The 25,628-nt window shown below is 42.6% G+C and overlaps 1 protein-coding gene across 1 annotated transcript in view; it reads left to right on the plus strand.

The window, feature by feature from the left end:
• SH3KBP1 (SH3 domain containing kinase binding protein 1) overlaps window positions 1–25,628 on the plus strand; it is a 530,500-nt gene that overhangs the window by 121,414 nt on the left and 383,458 nt on the right. Inside the window, exon 2 of the mRNA XM_077294639.1 lies at window positions 5,373–5,530. Within this exon, the coding sequence (XP_077150754.1) occupies window positions 5,373–5,530 (158 nt within the window). The remainder of the gene's footprint in view (window positions 1–5,372; window positions 5,531–25,628) is intronic.

The raw sequence follows: 25,628 nt of genomic DNA on the forward strand, positions 1-25,628 counted from the left end.
GCTGTGCAATATACTACGTGCTCTGTGTTATATACTACGTAGCTGTGCAATATACTATGTGGCTGTGTCGGTTCTGTTATATGCTACGTCGACTGCAATATACTACGTGGCTCTGTTAAATACTGCGTGGCTGTGCAATATACTACGTAGCTATGCAATATACTACGTCCCTCTACAATATACTACGTGGCTATGTTATATACTACGTGGCTCTGCTATATACTACGTCGCTGACCAATATACTGCATAGCTGTGCAATACACTACGTAGCTGTGCAATACACTACGTGACTGTGTTATATACTACGTGGTTGTGCAATATACTACGTGACTGTGTTATATACTATGTGGCTGTGTAATATACTACGTGCCTGTGCAATATACTGCGTGGCTCTACAGTATACTACGTGGCTATGTTATATACTACGTGGCTCTGCTATATACTACGTGGCTGACCAATATACTACGTGCCTGTGCAATACACTACATGGCTATGTTATATACTACGTCGGTTGTGTTATATACTACGTCACTGTGCAATATAGTACGTAGCCTGTGCTATATGCTACCTACATAGTCTAGAATACCCGATACGTTAGATTCAGGCCACCATCTAGTAGGTTATAAACAAGAAGGAGATCACGTGAAAGTAAAATAAGTACAGAATTGTAGCTCTGCTGCTACATGAAAGAAATTGAAGACAGCAGCTCCCTGTATACACACAGACATCACATCCAGTTTTATTACTTGGAGATTCACTCTCTCAAGAGAAAAATCTGATACTTGGATCAGGCTGGAGGCTTCATATCAGGGGTCTGAAAATGAATGCAGGAATGAAATTAAATTTTTATTTAACTTAGGCTACACGTTGACTTTAATTGTGACATGGGTCATGCAGCTAAAGATCGTTATATGCTGCTGCAGAATTACTATATAATGAAGGTGAATGAGGTTTCATTAGGAACCTTAGGGTACTGTGACCATGACAATAAGTCACAACAAATACAACTGGTTCCAACTTTTTGTGATTTGCTTTTCGCTAGAACCTAGGGGTCACGAGGTGACCCTATTCACATGCATTACGCAGAGATGTATCAGCAACACATACCAATCTTTGACAACACGCTTTTAAAGGTTAGATCATTTTCAGTATTATGTTGTAATTTCTATTGTAGGGAATATAGACCACTATTGAAGCCCAAGGTGACCTACTACAATAACTTTTCTTATTAGCTGTAAATTCATCTAATAATATGCTTTTGATTACGGTAATTATTTAAGACAAATTCTAGCTTTTAATTATATTTTTGCCATTTATTACTTTGTAGGATTAGTATTGTGATTCCTTGCCTTGTATGAAAATATCTATCGATCAAGAAACCACTTTATAAAATATAGATAAAACACCTTTGTATCCAGGAGAGACCAAGCTTTTTCATAAAGAAATCTAGTTTTTGTGGAGCTACAAGAACATCTATGAGTCGTAGGGCAGATATAGGTGGCATGTGGAGGATGCTGCTGCAGAGTTTATATTGGCAGCCAAAAAGGGCATGAGCCTCCCATTAGCTTTTAGCAATGCTCATCATTCACAAGTTCCAATTTCAAGTGGGATGATGGATTTCTCTGGAAGAAGAATGCAAATTGGAAATAACTAAGTGTTTTAGTAGCGCTTAACACTAACACACCACTATATTGCTCAACTGTTTTGGAGCAAAGAATTTGACTAAGGCCGGGATCACACATATGCGAGATACGGTCGAGTGTCGCAGGTGAAAACCCAGCTCTGGTGCTGGCACTCCGGAGCAGAGCGTGCGGCTCCATGTATTGCTGTGCGGCTGCAGGCTCCGCTCCGGAGTGTCGGTGCCAGAGCTGGGTTTTCACCTGCGAGACTCGGCCGTATCTCGCGTATGTGTGATCCCGGCCTAAGGCTCATATGTGATGATTTTAAATTGGGCATCCAACTACTGTGAGACAGTTTCATTGTGAAAACCAACGGATTTAGCTCTGAGACAGGTCACAGCTCATCATTGCGGGACCCAGTCGGGAATACATTATGATGAGTTCATTGTTAGCGGTCTTTATAGAAAAATGGATACTTCAAATCAAACAATGGTAAAGGATTTTTCCTTTAAAAACTCCCAAACATTTATTACCTATCATCATTTTCTGTGGTCCCACTGCTAAGACCAACACATATCAATAGAATAGGGGAGTCTTGATCTCCTGTTCCTCCTCAGTGCAGTTGGTATTGTATGGCATGTTAATTCATGGCCCGGTCACTTCATTAAGTGCTCAACAATCTCCATCAGTCCCATAGATATGTCATGGAGCGGCAGCGATCATACAGAACGTGACCATACCACTCCTTTCAATTGTGAAGCAGTGAAGAAAAATGACAAAAAATGGAGAGGGGGATGGGTGTGGATCAGCACACCTGTTCTAGTGATTGCTAGGGATCCCAGCAAAACATTTATCACCTGTCTGGTTGATAGCTGATATTTTTCATTTCTGGGAAAACCCATTTAAAGTTACCAACTTAATAAAGGGCAATATAAAATTTGCAAAGCTCCTAGAAATCTGGCAACATTCACAGCTCGTACTATCCAGTTTCATATAAACATGGCTACATAGTGAATTTCTTCTGCCAGACAGACTTGCTATGAAATTGTTATTATTATATTGAGGCAGCGTTCAGTCTGTAAAGTCTGGCATGTACGACTGTTCACGGCTTCATTTATAATTTTACCGTATCACTTAGAACTCTGAAGAAGCTTGTGTTTATTATCTGTAAAAATGGCTGATGAGCCGATTTCAGAACTTGTGCAAACATTCCTAATGAATACACAATCCAATTTATTGATGTTCATTTTAAGCAAAGCTTCTGTACAGTTTCCATGATCCACAACCTGGGCTGATATTTGATTTGGGCTCCTTGATTACGTGGGTATAGAATCTCTTGAAAATATGATGCATGCTTTCCTCATATTCTTTTTTATATGTTAGAAGCTATTTTGTTTGGTTTTAAAAAATAATTGTGTTGTAGAGATTTAACATTTCTATACATATAACAACGTCTCTCTATCTGCTTCCCATTGTAATACTTATGTTTAGCATTTCTCTAAAATTTAAATTCTCAAAATTGTGCATGACTGTAAAGTTCTTATGTTAAAGTTCTGAAGGTAGAAATCTTATTGAGGAATTCTACTTCCATTAGATAATTTTATAATGCTATCATTGTTGGCCCACCCCATCCCCTTCTCAAGATTCACAGTATAAACCCTTTTCACATTTCACATAAATTTCTGATTCGGCACTAGTAGTAACAGTAATAGGTGAAGTCATATAAATGTCATGTTACAAGTTGTCCTTACATTAATCACACAGAGATACATTGAAAAAAAGCTTATAGAAAATAATAGCATTGAGTTTTTCATTTTTTTGTAAAAAGAACAGCACAATTTTGGGGAAAACACAAGCCTGCAATCACTAAATAAAGAATAAAACATTTGCTCCAAGTTACAATAATTATCTGAAGACACAGTTGTTAATAAAACAAGGCAAGGGTTTCCATATAGTCTGGTTACACAAATGATATCACCATCAACAAAAAATTATTCTATCAATCCTTCACTTTTGTCTTTTTCACTAGGTGGTAATTAATATACAATCGTGCCATTGAAACACTGAACCACTTTTCTATAGTTTATACGTATGAAGAATCTAAATATAGAGTTGAATCACTTTGTAAATACATGAGTTATTTTGTGTTGTATTATACTTCAGAGCTGTATTCACAATTCTACAGTCACCAAGCTCGTTGTCAGACACTTTCCTAATAGCTGAGCTCCTGCTATTTTTTTCTTTTACACAATATGATCTATAGACCACACTGGAATAAAACTTGAATGCCAATTACCCGTTCAACTTCTGCATTGACTTTGAGTGTGAAAGCAATTCTGGAAGTTTTCAGCTGATATGCACTTAGAAGTCTGAATACAGCACATGCAAGTAAAAGGAGGTTGCCGAGTTCTATTCATATTTATCTTGCAATGATGCTCGCTCAAGATAAATGGCAATTATATTTCTGTGCATTCATAATGAAAGCAAAGACGTAACACTTGAAGGTTCCTGTATGGTTATGCCGTTTTTGCTGTGTTATTGTAGCGGTAGCTGCGGGGGAGGCACTCGTCTTCTCCTCTGATGCCCCGATGCACTACATGAAAGAGTGGGTCTTGGCTGGGTGTTAGTGATGGTGCTGTGAGGGCAATGGTGTTGGCTGGCCAGGACTATATGTTCCCCAGTTCAATAAAGGAGACTCCCGCTGTAACACAGTTTTTACTGAACGGTAATTTGGTAAGGGTTATATACAAGGGGTAGCGGGTACAAAGTATCCTTCCACTGTAGTCTACTCCAGGGCTGGTGGAGCACACTGTTTCACCCTACTTCATCATAGTCTAGGCTCGTCACCACAGTCCTGATGAGAAAGGCTGTCTACGTGCTCAGCGGTTCTGCATCCTATTTCTTCCACTACTGTTGCCCAGAATCTACCACTCAGAACTCCCACTAGCCCCATGAGTTCAGTTTTATTTAGATCCGTTACTTTCAGCTCTTGACACGTTGTCCTATCCAAGGACCCCTTTTTGGTGGAAGGCCACCTCTTACTATGGGCTAGAACATTAAGTCTTTCACTCCGCTAACGTCACTATCTAATATTCACTATCTTACCCTACCTATCTTATGTCCTAAGTCCTAACCTATGTCTTACCCTATATCTTACCCTACCTATCTTATGTCCTAAGTCCTAACCTAAGTCTTACTCTGTGCTATCCTATACTGTACACTATGTCCTACACTGTACATTACCAACATTACTTATCTTACATTTTACTACATCACACAAGAACATATCACATGACACAATGTACGGTATATATACAAAAGACGCAAGACCTACTACACACAACGCGATCGGTGTCCTCAGGGGTTGGAACGTGACAGTGCAATCCACACCCATTACCTTATTACGCAGTGTATTTTGTACATAAAATTCACAGTATTTTACAGTACCAGCGTAATCAACTAGACTTCTGAAATCTCACACACAAGCTGATTTTTTTATCCACATATTTAAGACGCAGTATGTCAATTCTTTCAGCGTTTTTGTTGAGTTTTTCAGACATTCAAATAAATGGGTGAAAAACACAAGTAAAAACGATGCAAAAAAGCCACATGTGAACATGCCCTAATTGAAAGACTTACAGTGAAGATCTAGCCTTTGTCTTATTATAATTTAATTTTATGGATTAATCCAATAATGAAATGTTTTATTTCTGTAACTTTTTTATCAAATTTATATTATTTATTTCTTTGCAGTGGATGCGATTGTGGAGTTTGACTACAAGGCTCAGCATGATGACGAGCTGACTATTGTGGCAGGTGACATCATCACCAAAATCAAAAAAGAAGATGGCGGTTGGTGGGAAGGAGAGCTGAAAGGAAGGAGAGGACTTTTCCCTGATAACTTTGTAAGAGTGAGTATCTACTATATATTTCTATAGAAAATTAGAAGACTATAAAAATGTTATAGCCAATAGGATGGGAATAGCCGATTGGAAATGTACTTAAAGCCTTACTCCATTCCACCCATGAAAATGTGGCTGTTGCTGCTCTAATGGTTAATATCCTACAGCTCCTACTCTCAAGAGGCCAGTAAAAATATCATATAATATCATAATCTGAGCTGGCCCAGTGCCTGTCTACGATTTGTGGGCACCGGTAGTTTCTTTTGTGCAGGGTTAACAACATTATTTTCACAGTTAGGGAGGTCACAGTGGACCCGGAAAAATTGGTGTTGTTAACAAGCAACACCCCATATCTTAGCAATCTGGTTCTTCAATGTAAGTGTGACATGGTGGAATGTAAAAATTCTGGCTAACTGCGCCACTCCTAAATCAAGTGGAATTATAGAAGTAGCATTATGTTTTTTAGACAATGTTCCTGCATCTACACGGCTGTTCACTGAACCAGGGCCACAAGAGAGTCATTTTGGTTGATATGTGATAGCATACCTCTTTAAAGGCAGTCTGTCACTCTCAAATTGCAAATTAACCCCTTAGTGACAGAGCCAATTTGGTACTTAATGACAGAGCCAATTTTTACAATTCTGACCAGTGTCACTTTATGAGGTTATAACTCTGGAACGCTTTATCGGATCCCGCTGATTCTGAGATTGTTTTTTCGTGACATGTTGTACTTCAAGTTAGTGGTAACATTTATTCGATATTACTTGCGATTATTTATGAAAAAAATGGAAATATGGCGAAAAATTTTTAAATTTTGCAATTTTCAAACTTTGTATTTTTATGCCCTTAAATCAGAGAGATATGTCACAAAAAATAGTTAATAAATAACATTTCTCACATGTCTACTTTACATCAGCACAATTTTGGAAACAATTTTTTTTTTTGTTAGGGAGTTATAAGGGTTAAAAGTTGACCAGCAATTTCTCATTTTTACAACACCATGTTTTTTTTAGGGACCACATCACCTTTGAAGTGATTTTGAGGGGTCTATATGATAGAAAATAACCAAGTGTGACACCATTCTAAAAACTGCACCCCTCAAGCTGCTCAAAACCACATTCAAGAAGTTTATTAACCCTTTACGTACTTCACAGGAACTAAAACAATGTGGAAGAAAAAAATGAACATTTAACTTTTTTTTGCAAACATTTTACTTCAGAACCATTTTTTTTAATTTTCACAAGTGTAAAAACAGAAATTTAACCACAAATTTTGTTGTGCAATTTTTCCTGAGTACGCCGATACCCCATATGTGGAGGTAAACCACTGTTTGGGCGCACCGCAGAGCTTGGAAGTGAAGGAGCACCGTTTGACTGTTTCAATGCAGAATTGGCTGGAATTGAGATCGGACGCCATGTCGCGTTTGGAGAGCCCCTAATGTGCCTAAACAGTGGAAACCCCCCACAAGTGACACCATTTTGGAAACTAGACCCCCCAAGGAACTTATCTAGATGTGTGGTGAGCACTTTGAACCCCCAAGTGCGTCACAGAAGTTTATAACGTAGAGCCGTGAAAATAAAAAATCGCATTTGTTTTCACAAAAATGATTTTTTCGGCCACAAATTCTTATTTTCACAAGGGTAACAGGAGAAATTAGACCACAAAAGTTGTTGTGCAATTTCTCCTGAGTACGTCGATACCCCATATGTGGAGGTAAACCACTGTTTGGGCGCACCGCAGAGCTTGGAAGTGAAGGAGCACCGTTTTACTTTTTCAATGCAGAATTGGCTGGAATCGAGATCGGATGCCATGTCGCGTTTGGAGAGTCCCTGATGTGCCTAAACAGTGGAAACCCCCCACAAGTGATACCATTTTGGAAACTAGACCCCTTAAGGAACTTATCTAGATGTGTGGTGAGCACTTTGAACCCCCAAGTGCTGCACAGAAGTTTATAACGTAGAGCCGTGAAAATAAAAAATCTCATTTTTTCTACAAAAATGATCTTTTTGCCCCCAAATTTTTATTTTCACAAGGGTAACAGGAGAAATTAGACCACAAAAGTTGTTGTGCAATTTCTCCTGAGTACGTCGATACCCCATATATGGGGGTAAACCACTGTTTGGGCGCACCGCAGAGCTTGGAAGAGAAGGAGTGTAGTTTTACTTTTTCAATGTAGAATTGGCTGGAATTGAGATCGGACGCCATGTCACGTTTGGAGAGCCGCTGATGTGCCTAAACAGTGGAGACCCCCCACATATGACACCATTTTGGAAACTAGACCCCTTAAGGAACTTATCTAGATGTGTGGTGAGCACTTTAAACCCCCAGGTGCTTCACAGAAGTTTATAACGTAGAGCCGTGAAAATAAAAAAATCGCATTTTTTCTACAAAAATGATCTTTTTGCCTCCAAATTTTTATTTTACCAAGGGTAACAGGAGAAAATGGACCCCAGAAGTTGTTGTACAATTTGTCTTGAGTACGCCGACACCCCATATGTGGGGGTAAACCACTGTTTGGGCGCATGGCTGAGCTCGGAAGCAAAGGAGCGCCATTTGACTTTTCAATGCAAAATTGACTGGAATTGAGATCGGACGCCATGTCGCGTTTGGAGAGCCCCTGATGTGCCTAAACAGTAAAAAAAAAACAAAAGTGACCCCATTTTGGAAACTAGACCCCCCAAGGAACTTATCTAGATGTGTAGTGAGAACTTTGAATGCCCAAGTGCATCACAGAAGTTTATAATGCAGAGTCGTGAAAATAAAAAATATATATTTTTTAACAATAAAGATTTTTTAGCCCCCAAGTTTTTATTATCACAAGGGTAACAAGAGAAATTGGACCCCAAAAGTTGTTGTCCAATTTGTCCTGAGTATGCTGGTACCCCATATGTGGGGGTAAACCACTGTTTGGGCGCACGGCAGAGCTCGGAAGGGAAGGAGCGCCATTTTGGAATGCAGACTTTGATAGAATTGTCTGCGGGCGTTATGTTGCGTTTGCAGACCCCTAATGTACCTAAACAGTAGAAACCCCCAACAAGTGACCCCATTTTGGAAAATAGACCCCCCAAGGAACTTATCTAGATATGTGGTGAGAACTTTGAATGCCCAAGTGCTTCACAGAAGTTTATAATGCAGAGTAGTGAAAATAAAAAATATTTTTTTTCCCACAAAAAAGATTTTTTTAGCCCCCAAATTTTTATTTTCACAAGGGTAACAAGAGAAATTGGACCCCAAAAGTTGTTGTCCAATTTGTCCTGAGTATGCTGGTACCCCACATGTGGGGGTAAACCACTGTTTGGGCGCACGGCAGAGCTCGGAAGGGAAGGAGCGCCATTTTGGAATGCAGACTTTGATAGAATTGTCTGCGGGCGTTATGTTGCGTTTGCAGACCCCCTAATGTACCTAAACAGTAGAAACCCCCAACAAGTGACTCCATTTTGGAAAATAGACCCCCCAAGGAACTTATCTAGATATGTGGTGAGAACTTTGAATGCCCAAGTGCTTCACAGAAGTTTATAATGCAGAGTAGTGAAAATAAAAAATATTTTTTTTTCCCACAAAAAAGATTTTTTTAGCCTCCAAATTTTTATTTTCACAAAGGTAACAAGAGAAATTGGATGCCAATATTTGTTCTCCAATTTGTCCTGAGTATTCTGGTACCCCATATGTGGGGGTAAACCACTGTTTTGGCACACGGCAGAGCTCGGAAGAGAAGGAGCGCCATTTTGGAATTCAGACTTTGATAGAATTGTCTGTGGGTGTTACGTTGCGTTTGCAGAGCCCCTGATGTACCTAAACAGTAGAAACCCCCACAAGTGACCAAATTTTGGAAACTAGACCCCCTAAGGAACTTATCTAGATATGTAGTGAGAACTTTGAAAGCTCAAGTGCTTCACAGAAGTTTATAATGCAGAGTAGTGAAAATAAAAAAATATTTTTTTTTCCAACACAAAAGATTTTTAGCCCCCAAGTTTTTATTTTCACAAGGGTAACAGGAGAAATTGGACCCCAAAAGTTGTTGTCCAATTTATCCCGAGTTCGCTGATGCCCCATATGTGGGGGTAAACCACTGTTTGGGCGCACGGCAGAGCTCAGAAGGGAGGGAGTACCATTTGACTTTTTTAGCGCAAAATTGGCTGTCGTGTTTGGAGACCCCCTGATGTACCTAAACAGTGGAAACCCCCAAATTATAACTCCAACCCTAACTCCAACACACCCCTAACCCTAATCTCAACCCGATCCATAATCCTAATCACAACCCTAACGATAATCACAACCCTAACCCCAAAACAGCCCTAATCTCAACCCTAACCATAACCCTAATCAAAACCCTAAATCCAACACACCCCTAACCCTAATCCCAACCCTAACCCTAATCCCAACCCTAATCCCAAACGTAACACTAATCCCAACCCTAATCCAAACCCTAACCCTAATCCCAACTCTAACCCTAACTTTAGCCCCAACCCTAACCCTAACTTTAGCCCCAACCCTAACCATAACTTTAGCCCCCGTCGTCACAAAAAAAGTTCAATGTAACCTTTTTTTTGTACGTCGCGTCCGCCATTTCCGCGCATGCGTGGCCGTAACTCTGCCCCCTCCTCCCCAGGACATAGACTGGGCAGCGGATGCGTTGAAAAACTGCATCCGCTGCCCACGTTGTGCACAATTTTCACAACGTGCGTCGGTACGTCGGGCCGACGCATTGCGACCTCCCCGTACCGACGCAAGTGTGAAAGAAGCCTAAGGCTACTTTCACACTAGCGTCGCACTCAGCCCATCGCAGTGTGTCGGGCCGACGTACCGACGCTAGCGTTGTAAGCGCCGCACAACGGGTGCAGCGGATGCTGTTTTTTCAATGCATCCGCTGCCCCATTGTGAGGTGCGGGGAGGCGGGGGCGGAGTTCCGGCCACGCATGCGCGGTCGGAAATGGCGGACACGTCGCACAAAAAGTTACATGTAGCTTTTTTTGTGCCGACGGTCCGCCAAAGCACGACGCATCCATCGCACGACGGATGCGACATGTGGCAATGCGTCGCTAATGCAAGCCAATGGAGAAAAAAACGCATCCTGCAAGCACTTTTGCAGGATGCGTTTTTTCTCCAACGACGCATTGCGACGGAAGCCAAAAAACGCTAGTGTGAAAGTAGCCTAACCCTAACCGTAGCCCTAACCCTAACCCTAAATTTAGCCCCAACCCTAACACTAACCCTAACTCTAACCCTAACTCTAACCCTAACTCTAACCCTAACTCTAACCCTAACTCTAACCCTAACTCTAACCCTAACCCTAATTTTAGCCCCAACTTGTCTTCTCCTGCCGGCCGGCAGATGGCAGCAGATGGCGGGCGCACTGCGCATGCGCCCGCCATTTTCTTTCCCGACGAAGAAGCCGGCCGGCAAGAGAAGACACAGGAGGACCCAGGGACACCGGGTGAGTATTATAGGGTTCCCGAATCCCCCTATTTCTCTGTCCTCTGATGTGCGATCACATCAGAGGACAGAGAATTACAGATCGCTTTTTTTTTTTTTTTTTTGCGGTCGCCGGTAAACTGTTAATTACCGGCGATCGCAAAACAGGGGTTGGTGCAAACCGACCCCGATCATGTTCTTTGGGGTCTCAGCTACCCCCGGCAGCCGAGACCCCAAAGATCTTCCGGGTGCCGGGCGGCGGGCGCACTGCGCGTGCGCCCGCCATTTTTTCCCGGAAAAAAGATGGCGGCGCCCATCGGGAGCCACGAGGAGCACCGGGAGAGGTAGGTAAGTATTGGGGGGCTATTGGGGGCCATCGGGGACCACATTTCTCTGTCCTCCGATGTGCGACAGGACATGAGGACAGAGAAATTAAACGGCAAATCGCGTTTTTTTTTTTTTTGTTGCGACCGCCGGTAAACGGTTAATTACCGGCGATCGCAACTCGGGGGTCGGTAAAAACCCCCTGAATCATGTTCTCTGGGGTCTCGGCTACCCTCGGCAACCGAGACCCCAGAGAAAATCCGACTCTGGGGGGCGCTATTCACTTTTTCCACAGCGCCGTTAATTAACGGCGCTGTGGTTTAAGTACCCTTAGCGGCCGCCGTTAAAAGGCGTATCGGCGGTCGTTAAGGGGTTAAGCTAATTAAACATTTATTTAGGGGACATGGCGTCAATAATAAAATCATACAACAAAAAAATTTGGGATGCTATGTAAAGTGTAAAGAAAACAAGAATACAATGATTTGGATATCTCATATTTTATTCACAATAGAACATACAGATAAAAAATTGAAAAATTAGACACTTTTCATTTGAAAAAAATGAACTCAATAAGAAATAGACAGCAGCAACACAAATATGTTGAAGGGTAAATAAAAAGGCGGGAAAAGTAAGTGCTACTAATGAAAACCAGCTAGAGGATCAATATTCAACTATGTCACTTGACTGTGTATAAAATGAGCATTTTATAGAGGCAGAGTCTCTCAGAAGTAATGATAGTCAGATGTTCACCAATTTGTGAACAACTGCTTGTAAACATTGTGGAACAATTTCAGAAAAAATGTTTCTCCATATAAAATTGCAAATACCGTATATATTAGAGTATAAGCCAAGTATTTCAGCACATTTTTTTGTGCTGAAAACACCCTCCTCGGCTTAAACTCATTAAAGTCATTGTGCTAGAAGATGGAGGAGGAGGGGGAGTGGCGGAGCAGTGGGTCACAGGAGGCAGGATCTGGCTGCTGCGGCTACCTCCTGTGCCCGCTGCTAAAGAGAAATTAATATTCACTGCACTGACAGTGAGTATTCATTTCTCTGTACTAGCATGCACAGTGTCAGCCGTAGCTGCTGGTTTCGAGCAGTGCCCGGGCTGCCACGTGTCCCCACTAGAAATGAATATTCACCTTTCTCCACTCCCAAAGGTGTAGAGTGCAGTGAATATCTTTCCCTTAAGTGGCGGGGACACGTGATCGCCCAGCCGCTGCAGCTGCTGGCACCGGAACAAAATGCTGCGAGGGAGCGCAGGGACGGTAAGTAGGATGTTTTTTGTTTTGTTTTAATGCCTTTCTGATGGGGGCCATACATACAAGGATAGGGATGAGCGTGCCATGCATACCAAGATAGGGATGAGGAACCATGCATACTAGGATAGGGATGAGATGACCATGCGTACAAGGATGGGGATGAAGGGTCCATGCATACAAGGATGGGGATGAGGAACTATGCATACCAGGATAGGGATGAGATGACCATGCATACAAGGATGAGGATGAAGGGGCCATGCATAAAAGGATGGGGATGAGATGGCCATGCATACAAGGATGGGGATGAAGATGCCATGTATACAAGGATGGGGATGAGATGGCCATGCATACAAGGATGGAGATGAAGGGCCATGCATATAAGTAAGGATGGGATGAGGGGACAATGCATACCTGGCTTATATTCGAGTCAGTAAGTTTTCCCAGTTTTCGTTGCAAAATTAGGTGCCTCAGCTTACATTCGGGTTGGCTTATACCTGAGTATATACGGTACTTTAAATTATCACATCATCTATATTACAATAAACTGCTGGAAGGAAAAAAGCGCAATAGGGTCTTATCCGGGTACTAGGAGATAAATTCCACTTGGATTTACTCACCAGATAGAGCCCAAATACAGGCTCATGAAAGTGTCAGCTGCTGCAGATCCACCCGGTGGATTATCTCCGCGCTGCTTGACATATAAAACAGTCCAAAGAGACTCCTTCATCAGGATACCACAAATGTATATCTTATATATATACATTTGTGCAATCCTGATGAAGGAGTCATAGTGCTCCGAAACGTTTTGAATAAAGCCACTTTTTCATTTGATTTTCTCTGTGGACTGTTTTATACATCAAGCAGCGCGGAGATAATACTTTTTTCCACTATTATCTATATTACGTAATATCATCAAAAGATTTAGAGATTCTGGGGAAATCCATGTGCACAAGGGACAAGGCTGGCACTCAATACTGGATGCTCATGATTTACAGGCCCTCCCAAGCGGCACTGCAATAAAAACAAGCAGGTTTTGTGCAAATTACTGCATAAGCTCAGGAACACTTCCAGAAATCATTGTCTGTGAACACTGTCTGAAATGAAATCCACAAATACAAGGAAAGCTCTATTATGCGAAGAAGAAGGAACCAAATACAATCCAGAAACACTGGCACCTAATCTGGGTCAAAGCTCATTTAAAATGGACTGAGGCAACATGGGGAAACTTTTTTTGTAGTCAGAGGAATCAAAACGGACACTGTGTCCTATAGACTCAAAGAGGAGAGGAACCATCCAGCTTGTTATCAGTGCAGAGTTCCTGCATCTCTGATGGTATGGGGCTGCATTAGTGCCCGTGACAGGGGCAGATTACACATCTTGAAAGACACAATCAATACTGAGCATTATATACAGGTTAGAACCACATATGCTCCCACAACCAGACAGCGTCTATTTCAGAGAAGGTCGGTATATTTTACCAAACCATACATCACAACAGGATGACTACCCAGAAGAAGAGTTCACATGAAGAATTGGCGGCCAGCAAGACCTTTTACCAACAGACAACATTTGATGCATTATGAAATGTAAAGTCCAGCAAAGAGGAAACAGGGCTCTTGAGCTGCTAGAATCCTACATCAGACAAAAATTGAACAACATTCTTCTCCCAAAACTCCAGCAATTGTCTCCTCTCTTGCCAGACATTTACAGCCTGTTGTAACAAGAAGAGGGGATGCTACACAATGGTAGACATGGCCCCGTCCCATCTTTTTGAGACGTGTTTCTGCCATCAATTTCTAAATTCGTAAAAAAAATTTAAAAATGGGAACATTTCTAATTTTCATCATCTAATCTGTGTTCTGTGGTCTGAATAAAATATGGCTATATGAGATTCCCAAATCATTGCATTCAATATTTTCTTTATATTTTACACGACGTCCCAACTTTTTTGGAATTGGAGTCAGACTAGTGTGCCAACGACCCACCAATTCCTGGGCCCCACTTTTAAGTTACATGCAATATATCCTCAATCACAAATTTATGTAACACTCAAGATTGTTATATGAATAGGATGCTTGCTTTGTCTGTACATAGTGCCAAGTACTGCTCATATAAGGGGGTTGTGGCCCACTCCTGCACTGGGGCCCACCGGACGATTCTCCTGTGGGCCAGTCCAAGCCCGATTATACCTGTAACATGCATTTTAGCTGCTCAAAAATTTTCTTTGAATCCATATGCAAATGATGACACTTTGTTGCAACCTTGGTGTGGCCAACGTTGCGGTGCACCATTATGACCTCCAATTCCAATATCGAACAGTGTCCCTGTGCTTGATTGACAGCTAATCTCAAATCCCCTAATGTTTATTTAGATGAATTTGCACTTTGGAAGTCTTTTAGACTCCCTTTCTGTATCTTTGAAAGCAATATAAAGCAAAATGGGATACGGTTACAGTATATAGGTCAAGATCATAGGTTTGGTGTATAACTGATTTAAGATAACTGAAAGATGTCTCCTTTGTGCTAATAAACGTCTCCTCTTGCAGATATATCTATTTATGGATTTCATTACTCTTTTTTACGCCATCTGGTATTTGGGGTGTAGTGTATACAGTGAGATATGTGGCGGCTTTACTTATCACACTGATCTCAGAGCAGAGAAACTGTACGCCAGTCATCTTCGCAGTTTATTAAAAATTCACACCTCTAAAGGTGAAGTGTTACTTTTTTTTTCAAAAATGCTAAATAAATTACTATTTTGAATAAAAGAGGGGGTCTGTAATGGGAGTACATTGTTCATCACAACTTTTCTGCTTTGCGTTGAGCATTTATCATTATTGACTGCATCACAATATTGAGGACGGCCACTTCATGGCTAATGAGGGAAACTCCAACAGAAATAGGACTGCTATCTGCTGAAGCGTGTAACTAGACTGGGTTGTTCAGCCAGTCACCTATATTTTCCTTGACCTGTGGGCACAATATTAAATAAGACGTCTGGTTAAAACAAGTTATCGCCTAACTACAGCATAGGTGATAACTCGTAGAGTGGTTGGTGTCTCTTTTGTAGGCTCCGAACCCTTTGGCAGACCGAGGACTTTTTATCACCAATGGGGAACTTTTATCCCCATTACAAAATGGTGCAACAGGCCGGACGTCTGAGCACCACTCCAGTCATTGTGTATGGGGCTGCCATAAAAAAACTGAGTACATCACTGCACGACCCCATTGATTGAAAGTACACGTTCAGGCATGTGCATTGCCGCTTCCTTGTAACGGGGATAAAAGTTCAATGTTCTACCAATCACTATGGATGACAGCGGCTGGACCCCCATGATCAATAAGCTATCACATGGATAAGTGATATTTTCTTAACTATACAACCACTTCAGCAACAGAATTTTTACTGTATCGCTCAAGTCTACATGTCTTAGAAACCCAAGAAAGGTTTCATATGCGTTTATTAAATAGCAATTTTATACGGTTTAAAGGGGTTAAGGGCTTAGGCTGGTTAAAGCAAAAATAAGAAAAGTAACACTCTTAGCAATCCACCATAGCTCTTGCTTATTCCAGCTCTGCTAGTTTCCACTTCCTTGTCCCATCTCAACACATTGAATATGGCCCTATATGTGGCTGGATGCAGTGGTGGCTTTTCCAGACAACTCAGACCACCAAATATAGACTAATGGGAACTAGCTAAGGGTCGGAATGGACCTGTAAGGCATTGATGAGGGTGAGTTTTATTTGCACTTTTGTTACCCAGGTTGTGTTTTTTCAAAAAATATTTAACCTCAATACATGGAAGTTTTGTTATATAATCCGAGAGCTGAATGATGCAACTTCAGAAGGCTATTAACCTGCAGATTAGCTTCATATCTGCAGGGTAATAGCATTTTTTTTACATGAAAGGTTCCCTTTAACAGAAAAAAAGAGGACAACTCTGTTTAACTGTAAGTAAATGTGAGGCTAGACCCCCATGCTTGCAACCAAATTACAGTCTCCATTTTCATTACTGATATTTTCTGGATGTTTAGCTTAAACTAGATTTTTAAAGAAGGAAATAGAACAGATGTGATTTTTGTATACAGATAGATCAAAAAGAGAAAATCCAAATATTTTAGAAATCAGGAAACTGAGGCCGCCAAGTTTACAGTATGTGGGCTAACCACCTGACCATGGCTCTGAGAGAGCAGATGCCATTGCGTCTAGGATATACTGTAATGAATGTTTTATTGCTAAATGGGTATATATTGTGTGCAGACTGCTGCTGAGTGTCCACCTCCAGTAGGTGTATATGCCGAAAAATAATGCACCATTATAGGCAGTGGCCTCGTCGGCGCGCACACCTGAAACCCTTTTTTCCGGGGGGTTCAGATGTGAACCCTGATGGGACCACCGAACGTCGGCAAGAACACAATGTGAATGGGGCATTAATGTACATTTATAGCCAAGGAAATCACTACTCACTCCTCAGACTTTTGAGTACTGTGAAGGCCAAGGGCACTTTAATTAAAAAGAATGTAACATGCTAATAATGCAGATTCATTGCTTTTCTTATGGATTTAAATCATATCTTCCTTTTTTGTTCAAAACTTTCAAAGTGACTTAATGCGGCTGTAGAAGTTCAATAGTTTGATAGGTAAAAACCATACCCCAGAGACGGCTGTTGGTAACATGCTTAGTTAACAGAATGTTGTCCCACCGTGTAAATTGCAAATTAACCTTTTAATTAGCTGTTAAATGGCCCATTGCTCTTTGTTAACTTGACCTCAGCAATGACATCTTGATTAACCACACCACTAAGGCCAGTGATTGTCTGCAGCAGTCAGGTGTGCAGACAGGATCAGGACATCAGTATTGCAGCCAAGTAAGCAAAAGACCCGTTCACTACAGCATTACAAAATTCCTTGTGGACATTCCTGCAACATTCGGAGCTCATGGCTTAAGACAGGTGCTATGGAGAGCACCTCAAATATTTCCGTAGAGCGGATGATGGAAGTGGAAGCGCATATAGGAAAGGTAACGGATCTCGGGTGTACTGTGGATCTGGACTTGGAATCGCCGGGGCTGACAGGATCAGTGAGCATAGGGATAGTCCAGGTAGAATGGAAAGAAAAGCTGAAAATGTACTATATTACAGAAACAAGAAACGGAGGGTGCTATGCCCGATACTGCGTGCTACAATCTGATGCACTTGAAGTGTTGAATAAACTTCTGTGTGTTAAAACAAACTGGATGTCCCCTTATCTATGTACAGTGGCTCCTGAAGTTGGAGAACTGGAGACAACGGAGGCCAGCGGCCTGCAAATGAGTGTAATGCACCGCACACGTCACAGCACAGTGGGACTGGGGCACGACCTTTCTGTATTGTGCCAGGGAGACATAGAGCAGCAGTGCGCCCATGACTAATGCCCTCTGGCAGCTTACACTCACATGTAACTTAGTGCAAAGAAGAAGCAAGTGAATGTTGGAGTGCTTATGCTTAAAGGGATATTTTCCTCTTCAAGATCCTTTCCAATATGTAGTAGGTGTAATAATAATAATAATAATAATAATATTAGCAAATATCTCAAATTAGAAATTTAGTATAGTTCTTCTGATTCGCTAAGTCGCTTACCCCATGTACAGATCATTGTTAAAGCTTAGATATCCCTGGTTACGACCACTAACTGCTAACTAATTAACTAGCTGTTACTATATGAGTGGATACCTAAGCTTCTGCAATGCCCTGCACATGGGGTAAGCGACATAACAAATCAGAAGAACTATACTACATTTCAAATTGGAGGTATTTGCTAAGAAAATTATTATTACGCCTAATACATATTGAGATACATATATATGCGTGGACTGATTGGTAGTCTCCTGACCTGATCTTCCATCCTCATAGATACAGTACATGTGAGGTTGTAAGTCTTGTTCGGGAGACCCGCTGCCAGGCTGAGCATTGCGGTCTGTATACGGTCTGTGACAAATGCTCATATGAACTCGGCCTTGATGAATACAGCTATTATAAATTGATTCTCAGGACCTGATCATTTTTCGGTATCAGTGTCTATAGTTATGATAATCTCATACGTCCTGGTATATGTTGTAGGTAGTACCGCAGGATAGTATGTGGTGTGACACACAACAATGATCCTGATATGGTTTGCTGATACTTCTTTTTCTTGCCAGTCGGTAAGGTGTCAGAAGATAATAATAATCTTTATTTTTTATATAGCGCTATAGCTATAGCGCTTTACATTTTGCACACATTATCATCACTGTCCCCGATGGGGCTCACAATCTAAATTCCCTATCAGTATGTCTTTGGAATGTGGGAGGAAACCGGAGTGTTGTGAATTTGGATTCTGGGCTCCCCCGGTGGCCGCTTGTGGAATTGGACTTGTCATCCTCTTTCCTGTTTCACCTGATTCCATCAGTAGTGGGTGTCGCTATTTAAGCTCATTTCTCTGGTGGTTTCTTGCCGGTCAACAATGTTATCTGATGCCTCTCAGTGCTTGTTCCTGCTTCTAGACAACTACTGATAAGTTGGACTTTTGTCCATGTTTTGTTTTGCCTATTTGTTCCAGTTCGCAGCTGAAGTTTTGTTACTGTGTCTGGAAAGCTCTCGTCGATCAGGGATTGCTACTCTGGCGTTATGAGTTAATGCCAGAGTTTAAGGTAATCTCTGGATGGTGTTTTGTTAGTATTTTTCTGCTGACCATGAAAGTATACTATCTGTCTTCTGCTATCTAGTAAGCGGACCTCAAATTTGCTAAGACTATTTTCCTGCTGCGTTTGTTGTTTCATCTGAACTCACCGTCATTATATGTGGGGGGCTACTGTCTTCTTTGGAATATTTCTCTAGAGGTGAGCCAGGTCTTATATTTCCCTCTGCTAGCTATTTAGGTCTTAGGCCAGAGCTGGGCATCTAGCTATAAATAGGAAATGCTACCTGGCTATTTCTAGTTGCGCGGCAGGCTTAGTTCATGGTCAGTATAGTTCCATCTTCCGAGAGCTTGTCCCTCTATAGGCTTGCTATGATCTCTGCCTGCAGAGATCATGACAGTTTGACCGGCCCAGTTAAAGTGTTAAAGACCCAGGTTGAGAAAGGAGAGTTATAAGAAGTCTGCTGGAATTTTTTTTTTTTTTTTCTCCTCCAGTCTGCCTTGCTGCAGTCTTTTTTCTCTCTCTCCTCCTAATCTCTGTATGCTCTGTGTGCACCTGACAATAATGGATCTCCAGAGTGTAACTGCGGGTTTGAATAATCTCATCACGAAAGTACAAAATTTACAAGATTTTGTAGTACATGCTCCGGTATCTGAGCCGAGAATTCCTTTGCCGGAGTTCTTCACAGGGAATAGAGCTAGCTTCCAGAATTTCCGAAATAATTGTAAGCTTTATTTGTCCCTGAAGTCTCGTTCAGCTGGAGACCCTGCTCAGCAGGTTAGGATTGTGATTTCCTTGCTCAGGGGTGACCCTCAAGATTGGGCCTTCTCATTGCCAGCAGGGGATCCTGCGTTACGCGATGTGGATGCGTTTTTTCTGGCCTTGGGCTTGCTTTATGAGGAACCTCATTTGGAACTTCAGGCAGAAAAAACTTTGATGGCACTATCTCAGGGGCAAGACGAAGCTGAAGTTTTCTGCCAAAAATTCCGTAAATGGTCTGTGCTTACTCAGTGGAATGAGTGCGCCTTGGCGGCAACTTTCAGAGAAGGTCTCTCTGATGCCGTTAAGGATGTTATGGTGGGGTTCCCTTTGCCTGCAGGTCTGAATGAGTCCATGACAATGGCTATTCAGATTGATAGGCGTCTGCGGGAGCGCAAACCGATGCACCATCTGGCGGTGTCTATGGAAAAGACGCCAGAAAGTATGCAGTGTGATAGAATTCTGTCCAGGAGTGAGCGACAGAATTTTAGACGGAAGAATGGATTGTGTTTCTATTGTGGGGATTCTACTCATGTTATATCGGCATGCTCTAGGCGTACAAAGAAGCTTGATAAGTCTGTTTCCATTGGCACCATTCAGTCTAAGTTTATTTTGTCTGTAACCCTGATTTGCTCTTTGTCATCCATTGCCACGGACGCCTATGTTGACTCTGGCGCCGCTCTGAGTCTTATGGATTGGTCCTTTGCCAATCGTTGTGGTTTTGATTTAGAGCCTTTGGAGACTCTTATTCCTCTGAAGGGGATTGACTCCACCCCATTGGCTAATAATAAACCACAATACTGGACACAAGTAACCATGCGTATCAATCCGGATCACCAGGAGATTATTCGTTTCCTGGTGCTGTATAATTTACATGACGATTTGGTACTGGGATTGCCATGGTTGCAGTCTCACAACCCAGTCTTGGACTGGAGAGCTATGTCTGTGTTGAGCTGGGGATGTAAGGGTATTCATGGGGACGTACCTTTGGTTTCTATTTCGTCGTCCATTCCCTCTGAAGTCCCTGAGTTCCTCTCTGATTATCAAGACGTCTTTGACGAACCCAAGCTTGGGTCGTTACCTCCGCACCGTGAGTGCGATTGTGCCATAGATTTGATACCGGGTTGTAAATATCCAAAGGGTCGTTTGTTTAATTTGTCTGTGCCGGAACATGCTGCTATGCGGGAATATATAAAGGAGTCTTTGGAAAAGGGACATATTCGTCCATCTTCTTCTCCCTTGGGAGCTGGGTTTTTCTTTGTCTCAAAAAAAGACGGCTCTTTGAGACCATGTATTGATTATCGGCTTCTGAATAAGATCACTGTTAAGTATCAATACCCATTGCCATTGCTTACTGATTTGTTTGCTCGTATAGAGGGTGCTAAGTGGTTCTCTAAAATTGATCTTCGTGGGGCGTATAATTTGGTGCGGATCAGGCAGGGGGATGAGTGGAAGACCGCATTTAATACGCCCGAGGGCCACTTTGAGTATTTGGTCATGCCTTTTGGTCTTTCTAATGCCCCTTCAGTTTTCCAGTCTTTTATGCATGATATTTTCCGCGATTTTCTGGATAAATTTATGATAATATATCTGGATGATATTCTGATTTTTTCTGATGACTGGGACTCTCACGTCCAGCAGGTCAGGAGAGTTTTTCAGGTTCTGCGGTCTAATTCTTTATGTGTGAAGGGGTCTAAGTGCGTTTTTGGGGTCCAGAAAATTTCCTTTTTGGGGTATATTTTTTCTCCCTCTTCCATTGAGATGGATCCCGTCAAGGTGCAAGCTATTTGTGACTGGACTCAGCCCTCCTCTCTTAAGGGTCTTCAGAGATTTTTGGGCTTTGCCAACTTTTACCGCCGATTTATTGCTGGTTTTTCGGATGTCGTTAAACCACTGACTGATTTGACCAGACAAGGCGCTGATGTTGCTAATTGGTCCCCTCATGCTGTAGAGGCCTTTCAGGAGCTTAAGCGCCGTTTTGCCTCTGCCCCTGTGTTGCGTCAGCCTGATGTGAATCTGCCTTTTCAGGTTGAGGTTGACGCTTCGGAGATCGGAGCTGGGGCAGTGTTGTCGCAGAAAGGTTCCGACTGCTCCGTCATTAGGCCTTGTGCCTTCTTTTCTCGCAAATTTTCGCCCGCAGAGCGGAATTATGATGTTGGGAATCGGGAGCTTTTGGCCATGAAGTGGGCGTTTGAGGAGTGGCGCCATTGGCTCGAGGGGGCTAGGCATCAGGTGGTGGTATTGACTGACCACAAAAATTTGATTTATCTTGAGACTGCCAGACGCCTGAATCCTAGACAGGCGCGCTGGTCTTTATTTTTTTCTCGCTTTAATTTTGTGGTGTCATACCTACCGGGTTCTAAGAATGTTAAGGCAGATGCCCTTTCTAGGAGTTTTGACCCGGACTCTCCTGGTAATTCTGAACCCACAGGTATCCTTAGGGAGGGAGTAATTTTGTCGGCCGTTTCTCCTGATCTGCGGCGGTCCTTGCAAGAGTTTCAGGCGGATAGACCGGATCGTTGTCCGCCTGATAGACTGTTTGTTCCGGATGATTGGACCAGCAGAGTCATCTCTGAGGTACATTCTTCTGCATTGGCAGGTCATCCCGGAATTTTTGGTACCAGGGATTTGGTGGCAAGATCCTTCTGGTGGCCTTCTCTGTCACGAGATGTGCGAGTCTTTGTGCAGTCATGTGACGTTTGTGCTCGGGCCAAGTCTTGTAGTTCTCGGGCTAGCGGACTGCTGTTGCCCTTGCCTATTCCTAAGAGGCCTTGGACACACATCTCGATGGATTTTATTTCAGATCTGCCTGTTTCCCAGAAGATGTCTGTCATCTGGGTGGTCTGTGACCGTTTCTCTAAAATGGTCCATTTGGTTCCTCTGCCCAAGTTGCCTTCTTCTTCTGAGTTGGTTCCTCTGTTTTTTCAGAATGTTGTCCGATTGCACGGTATTCCTGAGAATATTGTTTCTGACAGAGGTACCCAATTTGTGTCTAGATTTTGGCGGGCATTCTGTGCTAGGATGGGCATAGATTTGTCTTTTTCATCTGCTTTTCACCCTCAGACTAATGGCCAGACCGAGCGGACTAATCAGACCCTTGAGACATATCTGAGGTGTTTTGTCTCTGCTGACCAGGATGATTGGGTTGCTTTTTTGCCATTGGCAGAGTTCGCCCTCAATAATCGGGCCAGTTCTTCCACCTTGGTGTCCCCGTTTTTCTGTAATTCGGGGTTTCACCCTCGATTTTCCTCCGGTCAGGTGGAATCCTCGGATTGTCCTGGAGTGGATGCGGTGGTGGAGAGATTGCATCACATCTGGGGGCAGGTTATGGACAATTTGAAGTTGTCACAGGAGAAGACTCAGCGTTTTGCCAACCGTCATCGTCGTGTTGGTTCTCGGCTTTGTGTTGGAGATTTAGTGTGGTTGTCTTCTCGTTTTGTCCCTATGAGGGTCTCTTCTCCTAAGTTTAAACCTCGGTTCATCGGCCCTTATAGAATATTGGAGATTCTTAATCCTGTTTCTTTCCGTTTGGACCTCCCTGCGTCCTTTTCCATTCATAACGTTTTTCATCGGTCGTTATTGCGCAGGTATGAGGTACCTGTTGTACCTTCTCTTGAGCCTCCTGCTCCGGTGTTGGTTGAGGGTGAGTTGGAGTACGTTGTGGAGAAAATTTTGGACTCTCGTGTTTCCAGACGGAAACTCCAGTATCTGGTCAACTGGAAGGGTTACGGCCAGGAGGATAATTCTTGGGTCAATGCATCTGATGTTCATGCTTCTGATCTTGTTCGTGCCTTCCATAGGGCTCATCCTGGTCGCCCTGGTGGATCTGGTGAGGGTTCGGTGCCCCCTCCTTGAGGGGGGGGTACTGTTGTGAATTTGGATTCTGGGCTCCCCCGGTGGCCGCTTGTGGAATTGGACTTGTCATCCTCTTTCCTGTTTCACCTGATTCCATCAGTAGTGGGTGTCGCTATTTAAGCTCATTTCTCTGGTGGTTTCTTGCCGGTCAACAATGTTATCTGATGCCTCTCAGTGCTTGTTCCTGCTTCTAGACAACTACTGATAAGTTGGACTTTTGTCCATGTTTTGTTTTGCCTATTTGTTCCAGTTCGCAGCTGAAGTTTTGTTACTGTGTCTGGAAAGCTCTCGTCGATCAGGGATTGCTACTCTGGCGTTATGAGTTAATGCCAGAGTTTAAGGTAATCTCTGGATGGTGTTTTGTTAGTATTTTTCTGCTGACCATGAAAGTATACTATCTGTCTTCTGCTATCTAGTAAGCGGACCTCAAATTTGCTAAGACTATTTTCCTGCTGCGTTTGTTGTTTCATCTGAACTCACCGTCATTATATGTGGGGGGCTACTGTCTTCTTTGGAATATTTCTCTAGAGGTGAGCCAGGTCTTATATTTCCCTCTGCTAGCTATTTAGGTCTTAGGCCAGAGCTGGGCATCTAGCTATAAATAGGAAATGCTACCTGGCTATTTCTAGTTGCGCGGCAGGCTTAGTTCATGGTCAGTATAGTTCCATCTTCCGAGAGCTTGTCCCTCTATAGGCTTGCTATGATCTCTGCCTGCAGAGATCATGACACCGGAGTGCCTGGAGGAAACCCACGCAAACACGGAGAGAACAAACAAACTTTTTGCAGATGTTGTCCTTGGTGGGGTTTGAACCCAGGACCCCAGCGCTGCAAGGCTGCTGTGCTATCCACTGCGCCACCGTGCCGTGAAGATGATTTATGTTTCCTGCGTGTTCAGATACTTAACAAATACGCTGACAATTTAATGAGCTAACACTGTATAGCCATATTCCTATATATGTTTTACATTGTATTATTACTTTTAACATGGCTCTTCTCTTTATGTTGATGTAGAGAGCAAACAACATCACTTATTTTTTCTTACACCTATTTAAAACACTGACTTTTCTATCTTTTTCTGCTCCATTTCATTAATGCTGGTGAAAGCACAACATATTCTCCAATTTACTCATTTTGAAATCAAGCGCCTTGTCAGAAGACACGAGTGCTAGATGCCTGTCTAGGAGGGGCACCGGGTGATGGGTACCATTACCATAGCAACTAAAAATATGAAAAAGAAACAGCTTTTAACACAGAAAAATATTTTAGGCCCCTTTCACACATCAGTTTTTTGCCATCAGTCACAATCCGGATAGCAAAAAACTGATGTGTGAAAGGGGCCTTGCAAAGTGGCAAGTGTTGACCTGAGGTCGAGAAACTTGGCTACAATCTTTTAGCGGTATTGTGTGCTAGTTTGCTACACTTCAGAGTCATCATCCAAACTTGCCTGTATGACCTCCCTACAACACCTGGGCATGCTCCTGACAAGGCTGCGGATGTTCTCCTGAGGGATCTCCTCCCAGAACTGGATTAAAGCATCAGTCAACTCCTGGACAGTCTGTGGTCCAAAGTGGCCGATGGAACTAGGATGGATGGAAAGAGACATGGCATCCCAGATGTGCTTGTTTGGATTCAGGTCTGGGGAACGGGCGGGCCAGTCCATGGCATCAGTGCCTTCATCATGCAGGAACTGCTGACACACTTCAGCCATATGAGGCCTAGCATTATCATGAATCAGAAGAATCCCAGGGTCCACCGCACCTGCATATAGTCTCACAATGGATCTGAGCATCTCATCCCTGTACCTAATAGCAGTCAGGGTACCTATGGCTAGCACATGGAGGG

This window comes from Ranitomeya variabilis, chromosome 3, assembly GCF_051348905.1.
Source record: "Ranitomeya variabilis isolate aRanVar5 chromosome 3, aRanVar5.hap1, whole genome shotgun sequence".
NCBI lineage: Eukaryota > Metazoa > Chordata > Amphibia > Anura > Dendrobatidae > Ranitomeya > Ranitomeya variabilis.